This window comes from Anas acuta, chromosome 19 (assembly GCF_963932015.1).
Source record: "Anas acuta chromosome 19, bAnaAcu1.1, whole genome shotgun sequence".
Lineage (NCBI taxonomy): Eukaryota > Metazoa > Chordata > Aves > Anseriformes > Anatidae > Anas > Anas acuta.
Window position 1 is genome coordinate 5,101,951 of NC_088997.1, and position 11,196 is coordinate 5,113,146.

The window sequence follows — 11,196 nt, forward strand, 5'->3', positions numbered from 1 at the left end:
TACGCTGCTTCTTATGTGCTACGGGTATGAACTAGATCTTTTTTTTTTTTTTCTTTTGTCTGCAGGAAAAATAAAAAAAGTAAAGCAGAAAAAAAAAACAAACAGAGAGAGAGAAAGAGAGCCCTGGTCCCTCTGCCCCTTGTGCTGTTTGTGTGCAGGGCGATTACCGTGGGGGTTGCAGAAATACCCAAATACCCAGCGGGTGCCTGCTGCTGGCTGGGGTTGGGCACATCCTAAAGGAATTTGGGGAGGGGGCTCGGGGTGCGGGGGGTGCGACCTGGCTGCTCTTCTCCCCTAAGAGCACAGAGGGGGGGCTGGAGGGACAGAGGCGATGCTCAGAGGCAGGGAGGTGCTGAAGGAATTGCTCACAGAGCCGGGGGGGCGAGGAGGCTGACGTCCTGCCCATATGGGGTGGGGGGAGAAGGGCTCGGGGTATGGGGGGGCTGCTCCCAGCGATGCCCTCTGAAGCCTTGACACCAACAGCGCGTGCAATAAATTCCCAGTTTGGGTTCTCAGCGTAAAACTAAGTAAAGATTTTTTTTTAAGATTTTTTTTTTTTTCTGCAAGAAGAGAGAAAAACACAACTGATTTTTTCCAAACCCCTCTGAACTTGCTCGAAAGACACTGGCGTCTAACTTTTCTCTGATGACAAACAAACATTTTTCCTGGGGTTGCCAGAACCACGCTTCGGTGTCTGCTGTCTCCATCAGCCTCCTCTTCCAAAGCCTCTTCCATCCCCTGGTATCAGCGTGGGGAACCCAGCCTCTGGGGGGAGGCAGCGTGGGGTCAGCCCTTGGAAACTTCTCCTTTAGGTCGAGTGTGTTTTTTTTTTTTTGTTTTTTTTTTTGATGGTTCAGCTGCTCTGTTTGGTCTTTTCCTCCTGTGCTGGGCTCACGTTGCCAAAATTAAATTGGGTCCAAGGTGGGCGATGCGCTAGGAGAGGTGTAGAAAATCAGCACACGGGAAGCTGTAGCAAATAAAACACCAGGCTGGGGACGGGACAGCATTAAACTTAAATTCACCCATAATCTTAAAATGCCACGCTGTGTCCCCAGATTTCCCCCCAGCTGAAGGGAGGAGGCTTGGGGACAGCGTGAGGGCAGGGGGTGGCTCCTGCCCGGTGCCTCCACATTGCTCCAGCCTGGCCCATGCCACAAAAACAATTTAATTCTTCGTTTTTGGCCCCAGATTTGCCATCCAGCCCCATGCAGCAGTTGGCCCTGGGTGCAAGCAGAGACCTCTTGGGGTCGTGGTGCAGCCACCACGTTTCTGACGCTCTTCCAGCCAAATTGTAATAAAATTACCGGAGTGTTTTATCTAATTAGTTTAAGCTAATTTCGAGGCAATTGGGTACAAGCCGTGGGTTCAGCCGGGAGGGCTGCTGGCCTGGGAGATGTGTTAAAACCGAAGAGCTGAAATCACAGCGGGGGTTTCACTGCCCACCCCGTAAACCCTCTCCCTTCATATCCTGGTGCGCAAACCCCGCAGACCTGGGAAGGGCTGGGGGAGGCGGCCGAGCCTGGGCAGGTTTTTAATAAAGGATGCAAAAAGCACTTTTGTCTTTGTGTGTTTTTCTTTTACCCTAATGAAATATTAATGCCTGGGTCAGACAGCTCGGCTGAAGGTGTGTCCCCGAGCCGGGGGCACAGCAGGGCTGGGAGCCCCCGATACGTTTTAGGGTCCTTTGCACTGAACTTCCCACAACTTTCCAGGAAGTTTATTTTTAAACTTTCTGCTTGAATCTAATTTTAGCAGCGCATCGATTCGTCTCCCTCCCCCCTTGTGAATTATAAGAGCATCTCCTGCTGCTCAGCCCAGTTCTTGCCGGGGATTTGCCCTCCCCGGCTCCGAACGGATCCCACAGGGACGTGGAAGGGGAGAGGTGAAGGGGAGCGGGTACGGGGTGAAGCCGTGCAGAGGGCAAATTGCACACCGGAGATTGAAAAGGGAGAGAGGGGAAAAAAAAAAAAAATAAATGGGGGGTGAAAACGGGGAAAAGGCGGCTTGGGGTTGTGGTTATTTTTGGGTGGGTGCCACCGGTTTTTGGGCATCGCGCCACACAATGGCAACACTTCTGGTGTGAGACCTGCAGTTTTCAGCTCATTTTATCAATCCTTTTTCATAATTCCTTGGGTTGTTGGCTGGTTTTTTTGGTGCAAGGCTCAGCAAAAGGCTGCGTTTGGGGAGGGGGGGGAGCAGCCCGGCTCTGTGCTTTGGTGCTGGCGCCCTGTGCGCTCTCCAAAGCGAGAGCCCCCCCAAAAAAAATAAAGAGAAATTCGGGTTTGGGCTCTGCAGGGAAAAACCCGGCTTGTGCCCGGCCCCTGCTCCGGGAGGAGCCGCCGGGAAGGGAACGCGGCCGGCCGGGAGGGGGGGCCCCAGCCCCGGCCCTGCCCCGGCCCCGAGCCCCGGCACCGCGCGGCGGCGGCAGCGAGCACCGGAGGGACCGGGGGGCACCAGTACGGGCTGATACTGGGCACCAATACAGGACTGGTGGGGCACCCATATGGGTTGATACTGGGCACCAGTATGGGACTGGTGGGGCACCAGTACGGGCTGATACTGGGCACCAGTATGGGACTGGTGGGGCACCAGTACGGGCTGATACTGGGCACCAGTACGGCACTGGTGGGGCACCAGTACGGGTTGATACTGGGCACCAGTACGGCACTGGTGGGGCACCAGTACGGGTTGATACTGGGCACCAATCCAGGCTGATACTGGGCACCAGTATGGGATTGGTGGGGGCACCAGTACGGGACTGGTGGGGCACCAGCACAGGCTGATAATGGGCACCAGTATGGGACTGGTGGGGCACCCGTATGGGTTGATACTGGGCACCAGTACAGGACTGCATCAGGCACCAGTATGGGCTGTTACTGGGCACCATTATGGGATAACACCAGACACCAGTACAGGAATATACCAGGCACCAGCATGGGACAGCAGCAGGCACCAGTATGGGTTGTTACTGGGCACAAGTACGGGACAGGTGGGGCACCAGTACAGGCAAATACCAGGCATGAGTGTGGGGTAGCATTAGAGGCCAGTAAAGGCTGTTACTGGCACCAGTATGGGATTACATCAGGTACCAGTAAAGGCTGTTACTGGCACCAGTATGGGATGGCACTGGGCACCAATGGGAGCTGAGGCTGGGCACCGCTGGCATTGACCAGTACAATGCTGGCTTTTGGCACCGGTACAGCTGGCACTGGGCACCAGTGTGAGTGGCCACTGGGCACCAGTACAGCTGGCACTGGGCACCAGTGTGGCACTGGGACAGCCGGGGGGGGCCGGGGTGGGATGGGCTCCCCGTGTGCCCCCCAGCCCAGCTGGGATCAGTTTGGGGTCACCACGTCCAGGGGGGGCAGCACAAACACAGCCATGGGATTGGACTGGGGGCAGCGCCCCCCCCATCATACTGGGGTGACTGGGGGTGTCCCCATGGGGTCTGATCCAGTCGAGCCCCCCAAACCACCCCAACACCCCCACGGCCACCCACCACCCCCCCGTCTGCCCCGAATTATTGCCTCCCCTGGAGCCCTGATTGCCCCTGAGCTAACGAAGGGCTGGGGGGGGGACATCGGAGGGGGGCTGCAGGATAATAGGGGTGGCCTGGTGCCCCCCCCAAACCAGTGATTACCGAATTAACCGTCTGCACCCGAGCCCGTCTGCCGCAGGGATGTGGGTCAGGGATTACCCACGCCGTGCCCCCCAGCCCCCCTGTGGGGAGGCACTGGGGACGTGGAGCCCCCCCCCGGTGCTGTCCCAGGACGTGGCACCCAGCCACGGGGAGGGGGGGGGGCAGGAAGGAGCTCCAGGCAGCCCTAATAAATACAAGAACAGTTTATTGGAAAAAAAAAACAAAAAACCAAATAAAAGAGGCAGGGAAGGGGGCATCGGGCCCCGGCCCAGGGTAATAAATAACAAACGTGCTCCCGGGGGGGGCACCGGCTTACAAAATATGGCTCTGGGCAGCGGGGACCCAAGCTGGGTCCCCAGCAAGGCTGGTGGGGGCCACCGGGCACCCCAGCAAGGAAATTGGGGGGGGGGCCCAGCCCCCCAGCAGCCCCCGGGCACCTGAGAAGGGGTTGAGCACCGAGCACGGCGGGGTCCCAGCCCCAGCGGGGGGCACGGGGGCAGCCCCCCCACCGCCTCCCTGAGAGCCACCGGCGCGGCCACCGCGGGGTCCCCAGCGCCGGGGCGGGGGGCTCAGCACCATGGGGGTCAGCCCGGGCTGGGCGTGCAGCTCCCGGCCCCCTGTGTCCCCCCCCCCCCGAATGCGGGGCTCAGGCGAGGATTTTTTGGGGGATCTCCACCGAGGCCTTGATGAAGATGGCGTTGTCCCGCACGTAGTTGCGCTTCTTGATGTCCTCATGGGAGATGAATTTGGGGTAGCCGAAACCCAGGGTGCTCTCGTCCAGGGAGCCGCGCGTGCTCCCCGGCTTCTGGAAGTTTTTCCAGTTGGGGTCGGGGTGGAAGGTCTCGGTGATGTGCTGGGGCTTGGAGAGCGAGGGGTCGCTCTGGTCCAGCAGGGAGAAGGTGACGCGGTAGGAGAAGGGCCACTCCAGCAGGTTGTCGTACTCGCCCGGCAGCACGCGGATGTAGACGGAGAGGTGGCTGCTCTCGCCGCTGCCGTTGCCATTGAGGAACGCCGAGACCTGCAGCTTGTAGCCGTACTTGTGGGTGTAGAAGGGGGGGCTGAAGAACTCGTAGTTGCTGCGGGCTTTGGCCTCCTGCAGCTTGCGGGCGTAGTCGGCGATCTTCCAGATGAGGATCCCGTCGCTGCTCACCGACAGCTCCTCCACGTCGCGCCGCAGCTCCAGGATCTCCTGGCGCTGCCGGCTCACCAGGGCGCACACCATGCCCAGGTGAGCCTTGGTGCTCTCCTCCAGGTGCCGGCCCATGGCCAGCTTGGGGCACTGCGGGGACGGCGGGGACGTCAGCAGGGGGGTGGGATGGGGAAGGAGGAGGGGGCCGCGGGGAGGGGAGTTGGGGAATGGGGGTGGTGGAGAGGGATGGCACGGGGCTGCACGGGGACAAAGGAGTGGGACAGGAGAGGGATGGCACGGGGACAGGTGGCTGGGATGGTATGGGGACAGCAGGGTGGATTGGCACAGGGATGTCACCGTGGGATGGCACGGGGACACCTGGATGGGATGGCACGGGGAGGACACCAGGGTGGGATGGCACAGGGACACCTGGATGGGATGGCATGGGGACATCTAGCCGGGATGGCACGGGGAGGACACCAGGGTGGGATGGCACGGGGAGGACACCAGGATGGCAAAGTGACACAGGACAGGATGGAGACACCAAGTGGCTGCAGGGATGGGGAACCCCACAAGGAACTGGACAGACGTCAGGGCGGGAGAGCTGTGGGGATGCTGCGGGGCACTTGGTGGCATAAGGACACCGGGATGGGATGGGGACGGGGATGCTGGGGCCACACTTACCCGGTGCTTGCAGCCAGCCTCCTTGAAGGGACACAGCAGCATGGCAGTGTTGCAGCTCTCCTTCAGGTGGCTGGGCATGTCCTCCCGCGCGATGCTGGGCGTCCCGCACTGGTTGGGGCAGGGCACGGGGTACCGGGGACACTGGTACTGGTGGTTCTGGGGACAGAGGACGGCGGTCAGGTGGTGGCACCGAGAGCCATCGGGGCGGCCCCGTCCCCACGGGCCCCGTCTCACCTGGATGGTGTCGAAGACGAACTCCTTGGCGCAGTAGGTGCAGGGCTGCGTGCGCTTGGGGCACTCGGCCAGGGTGTGCTGGGACAGCAGGCGCCGCATCATGCGCGCCCCGCACTTGTTCTCGCAGTACACGCTCTCCTGGGGACACGTCCCCTGGTGGCCCTGGGGACCGCAGCAGCAGCAGCAGCGTCACCAACCACAGCCAGGATCTGTCCCCACGGGGTCCCCCATCCGGGTCCCCCATGGCCACCCTGCACCCCCTGAGACCCTGCTACCCCCCTTTGCCATCTGCGTGTCCCCCTCCCGGCCCGGCGTGTCCCCCACCCCGGTGCCCACCTCGAAGGCCTCCCCGGTGAAGTCGGTGGCGCAGAACTCGCACTTGACCCTGCGCTTGGGGCAGCCGTGCTGCACGTGCTCGGGCAGGTCGCGGCGGCTCAGCTTGGCGCTGCAGCGGTTGGGGCAGGGGACGACGTTGAAGGCGCAGGTGCCGAGGTGGACCTGGGGGCGCAGGGACGGTCAGAGAGGAAGGGGGGGGTCTAAAACACCCCCGAGGTGCAGCCCCGCCCCTCTCCTGCCCACCAGCTCCTACCTGGAGGTGTTTGATGAGCCCGCTCCAGCGGCAGCCCTCCTCGCTGTGGATGCAGCGGATGGCCAGGCTCAACACCTGCACCTCCAGCTCGGGGTCGGGGTAGATCTGTTGGGGAACGGGACGGCACCGGGCTGTCAGCATCCCCCACCGGCCCCCTCCTCGCCCCCCCAAAACCCAGCGGGGAGCCGTGGGCACGGTGCCCGGGGCCGGATCCCCCCGCCGGCACGCGAACAAGCGCCCTTTGTCGGCCGTGGGTTTCCGTTTCCCAGCGCGGCGGCACAAAGGGCTCTTGCTTCCGCACGGGCACCCGTGCCAGGCACCGGGGCCGTGCCAAGGAGGGGGGGGGCACAGAGACCCTCGGAGGGGACATGGGGACGTTCCCTTGGCAGCGGGGTGCCCTGGCCCCGTGCCTGCAGCTCCAGGCTCACCTTGGCGTAGTCCAGGGGCAGCTGGTCCTCGGGGCACTTGAAGACGCCTTCGCTGCAAGAGAAAGGGGTCGGGGGTCAGGCAGGGCTGGGGCACGGCGGTGACACATCCCATGGGACCCCCCCCCCCCGAGCCCCCAGCCCATCCGTGCTGCCCGCCCGGCGTGCCAAATCCAGCCCTCGGGGAGCCCTAATCCCGGCGGCAGCCGCTCCATCTGTCAGAGCTGGGAAATGCCCCCGCCAGACGCCCCCCCGGGGCTGCCCCCCTGCTGTCGGGGAGGGTGGGGGGGGGTTGGCACCATCTGGAGCCCCCTCACACCCCCTCCCCAGGATGGAGGCAGGGGCTGGAGGGGGCTGCCCTCGCCCCCGGTGCCGGGGCCAGCAGCTGGGCTCCAGATGTGCAGCCCGGATGCGCGGCCCCAGGGGCTGCCCCTCGCCAGGAAACGGCCCCCCCAGCCACCCCGGCGAGGTGGGAACGGGGTGGGGGGGACACGGGACCCGCAGCTGGGCCCTGCACACGGAGCCACCCCCAGCAGGACGGGGGAGCTCGTGCCAAGAGCCAGCCCTGGGCGCAGGATGGGGACGGAGCCCAACGGGGAGCCTGGCACCGGGCACGGTCACCCCACGGAGCCACCGTCACCCCATGGCACCGTGCCCGGGGTGGGAAGCTTTGGGGGCTGCCCCTGGGGACAGCAGCAGGGACAGGCAGGGACCTGAGCTCCGGCACCCCCCGGGATGTGAAGGGGACGAGGTGGCCCCGTGCCCCCGATCACTCCGCGTGCCAAGGGGCTGCGGGGTGTTGTGGCCACCCCAGCAGTGCCACCAGCGTGTGCTGGCCTGGGATGTCACCGGGATCAGCTCGGTGACATCCCCAACAGCCCCTGCACCCCGGTGTTGGGGACCAAAGGATAATGGGGTCAACAGCGGGGTGCAACCCCTCAGGGCACGGCCACGTCCAGCCCCCCTCTGCCACGTGCCCGCTGTGTTTGCTGGGCGTTCCCTCGGGACCACCGCCACCAGCAGCAGCCCCAGGCCCCTTTTTGGGAAGTGGCATCGCCCCACGGCCTTTGGGAGGGGACGCAGCGGGGCGGCAGCACCGGCCCTGCCCGGTATCGGGGTGCGGGGGCCGGAATCCCCATTGGGGCGGGGGTCCGGGGGGGTGAATCCCCGACAAAGCCTCCCCATTCCTCACGCTCGGCCGGGCAGGGAATGTGCTGAGGCAGCACCGGGGGCACCGTCCTTGCCTCTGACCTTCGTGGCGAGCCGGGGCGAAGGGGCAGGACCCCCCCCAAAACCCCAAATAGAAGGTTTTTTTTGTTTTTTTTTTTTTGGGGGGGGGGGAAGCACAGATCCCCCCGTGTCCGGAACTGAGCCCCACAGCCCCGGGTGGGTGCGGGAGCGGAGGCACAGCCTGGCACCGGCCCCGGGAACGCCCGGTTTCTACGAAACCGGCCTCGGGCACCCCGGTGCCCCCCCCCCCCGGGGACCGTGCAAAGGTCGCCGGAGCGGGGCGAGGCTGAGCCGGGGGCGGCGGCGGGCGGAAAACGGGGCCGGGGGCGCAGCAACCCCGGGGGGGGGGGGGGGATGGAGGGGAACGGGAAAAAAGAATTGGGGGGGGAACCCGAGGGGCTCCTGGGAGGGGGTTTTGGGGGGGGCTCTGGGGTGCTGCTTCCTTCCTGCGCGGCCGGGGCAGGATGTTGGAGGGTGCTGGGAGCGCGGCGCTTCGCCTGGCCTTCCTCCTCCTCCTCTTCCTCCTCCTCCTGCTCTTCCTCCTCCTCCTCCTCTTCCTCCTCGCCCCCCCCCCGGCTCGCTGTCACGCGTGGGGGGGCCACCTTGCACCCCCCCCTCCCCCCTATTTCCCCCTTTTCCCCTGCATCGTGCGCGCCCGCGCCCTTGGGTGCGGTGGAGAGGTGGGGGGGGGACCCTGCGCGATAGCCCGGCGGGGTTAAAAGGAGGGGTCTGGGGGGGTCCGGGGGGGGTCCTCACCTGAGGAACTCCTGCAGGCAGGTGTCGCAGAAGCGGTGGCCGCAGGTGGAGACGCGCACGGGCTCCCGCATGGGCTTCCCGCACAGCGGGCACAGCACCCGGCGCCGCGGCCGCTCCAGCAGCTTGTAGTCGTAGCCCGGCATCGCCCCCCCCCACCCCACCCCCGGCCCCGCAGCCGGCTCCCGGCCCCGCTCAGCCTTCCTCCTCCTCCTCCTCCTCCTCCTCCTGCCCGAGCCCCGGCTCCCGGCTCCCGACACCCGGCTCCTCCCCGGGGCGGCGACAAAAGCGCAGCCACGCCGCCCCCAGCCCCTCTGCCCGCCCCCCCCCGGGGGTGGTTGGATGGGTTTGGGGTGGATTTAGGGGGTTTAGGGGTGGTGGGGATGGAGGGCGGGCTGTGGGGCAGCAGGGGGTACCGGGGGGAGCTCGTGCTGAGCCCCAAGGATGGGGGCAGCAGCTGGGGGGGCTTCGTTCCCAGCAGCTGGGGTTACTGGTTCCAGTCCCCCTATGGAAGTGGTTCCCAGTTAGGAGAGGTGGGGGGTCTCCTATCCCCTGGGTTTGGTGGCAAACAGCCCTGGGTGAATCTTGGCCCCACGTGTGCTGAGCACAAAAAAAATTTGGCCACCCCCGGGGTTTTCCCGAGGGCCCCGACACGCTGACAGGGGGGAGCAGCGGGGTAAACCTGAGCCTGGAAACACAACGTGCAAAAAATGAATATTAAATTAAAATAAAATAATAATAATAGACAGCTGGGTGAGCGCGGGGAGCTGGCAGCGGTGCCACCCGCCAGCTGGCACGGGGGTTTGGGCTGCTCAAATTTGGATTCTCCTGGGGGGGTTTGCTCAGAGCCAGGAGCCCCTAGGGCAGGACTGGGTCCCTCTGGTTGTGCCCCCAAGTCACCAAGCACACAACAACCACAGCCTGACACCCGTCCCAGCTCCCTGAGACACGGCCCCATCCCAAAACCATCCCTGGCCATGACTGTGGGATGGGGTGACGGCCAGGAGGGTCCTGCAGGCCCTGCACCAGCATCCCGGGGGGCTCCCCCCCTGCAGAAGGCATCTGAGCCTCTCCCCGTGAGCCCGGAGAGCCCCCAGCTCCCCCAGCAGGCACGGAGCAGGCGGAGTTTTGTCACCATTGCCCCCATCTCTTTGATGTTCCCCAATTTTTCCGTTTCTAACCTCGCTGAGGAGCCACCTCTGCTAATTAGCCCGGAGCTGACAAAGCCATCAGAAGGCGCTGGCTGTGCCGGCAGGATGGCTCGGAGGTGTCAGACCCTGCAAACAAAGCTCCCCTCCCTCCTTTCCCCCCCTGTCCCTAATGAGAGCCCCCCCCCCAACTCCACATCACAGCCCCGGCGTTTGTCTCGCACAAAGGCGACGCTCAACCTCCGGGCAGGGCACTCGCCTTTGGAGAGGGGACATGTCCCCCCCTGGACCCATCTGGGCTCGGGGAGGTTTCCTTCTCCTCCTTCCTTCCCTTTTCCTCGTGTTTAGGGACAGAAAACCAGAAAACAGAAGCTCTGGCTTCTAAAGAAGCCAAGGTGGTGCCTTTTGCCCCGGGGGAAGGAGTGGGGAGAGCTCGCTCCCTGTTTTGGGGACCGGTGCCCGCAGAAGGCGAGGTGCTGGATGGACAGATGGATGGATGGATGGATGGACGGACGGACGGACAGACAGTGGCTGCAAAGCCTCGTGGGAATGGGGCTGTGCCCAGGCCAGGTGCCAGCACCAACCCAGATCAGCTCAGGGCGCGTTTTGGCCGTTCCCTGCTGACAGCATGGGGCTGAGGGCAGTGGGACGAGTAATCTCATCAGGCATGGGAACCTGCAGCCCTGGGAGCCTGCCCGCCTGCGGCTCCTCGTGCCCGGCCCTCCCTGCAGGCAGCTTTTCCTCAGTGAAAATGACCAGATCTCGGTGTAAATGGACAGACCTGGGCACCCAGGTGAGGTCAGCACCGTGGGGGACTCGGGGATGCACCACCCGGGACCGGGAACCCTCGGTCCCATCACAGCCCCGGGATGTGCTCAGCCCCTGGGCTGCAGCCGAGCTCTTCCAGGCGTTTCCAGCACCGGGGTGCAGGGACAAAGCAATGCTCACGGCAGAAGCCCTGAGACCTGCAGTTTTCACCGGGAGCTTCTGCAGGGAAACAAAGCAGCAGACGTGAGGAATGCAACTGGCCTATTTGCCGGGGCTGCTCTCTGCCTCCGGCACACGGACGTGCCTCGGCTTGTCGTTTCAAGAGCTATTGTTGCTCGGGGCTGGGGGCCTCTTTGTTTCCTTTACCCTTTCTCCAGGCTTGGTCACAGCCTGGTATTAAATTATTCAAATCATCTCGCCGGGCTTCACAGCTGAACCGAGCGCACAGGCTGCGAAATCCCCAGGGCTGCGGCCCTCGGTGCACAACCCCCAGCCCAGCACCAAGCCCCCTGCCTGGGGGGAAATGTCCCAATATTCGGGCTGGTGACACCCCCAGAACCAGCAGTGATGTGCAAAGCCCTTCGTTAAGCCATAAA

The 11,196-nt window shown here is 64.0% G+C and overlaps 1 protein-coding gene across 1 annotated transcript; it reads right to left on the minus strand.

Moving 5' to 3' along the window:
* Positions 1-3,825: 3,825 nt before the first annotated feature.
* On the minus strand, positions 3,826-8,902 carry TRAF4 (TNF receptor associated factor 4). The gene is made up of 7 exons (XM_068656212.1): positions 8,688-8,902; positions 6,705-6,756; positions 6,277-6,381; positions 6,024-6,185; positions 5,688-5,849; positions 5,454-5,609; positions 3,826-4,919 (listed from the first exon to the last, which is right to left on the minus strand). Exons 1-7 carry the CDS (start codon positions 8,828-8,830, stop codon positions 4,287-4,289), a joined length of 1,413 nt encoding a protein of 470 aa, XP_068512313.1. The 5' UTR covers positions 8,831-8,902; the 3' UTR covers positions 3,826-4,286.
* Between the last annotated feature and the right edge of the window lie 2,294 nt (positions 8,903-11,196).

Coding starts and splice junctions, on each gene's coding strand:
- TRAF4 (XM_068656212.1), bottom strand. CDS start 8,830: ATGCCGGGCTACGACTACAAGCTGCTGGAGCGGCCGCGGCGCCGGGTG. Junction 6,757..8,687: donor TGCCTGCAGGAGTTCCTCAG/GTGAGGACCCCC, acceptor TTTCTCTTGCAG/CGAAGGCGTCTTCAAGTGCC. Junction 4,920..5,453: donor AGGCTGGCTGCAAGCACCGG/GTAAGTGTGGCC, acceptor CCGTCCCCGCAG/TGCCCCAAGCTGGCCATGGG.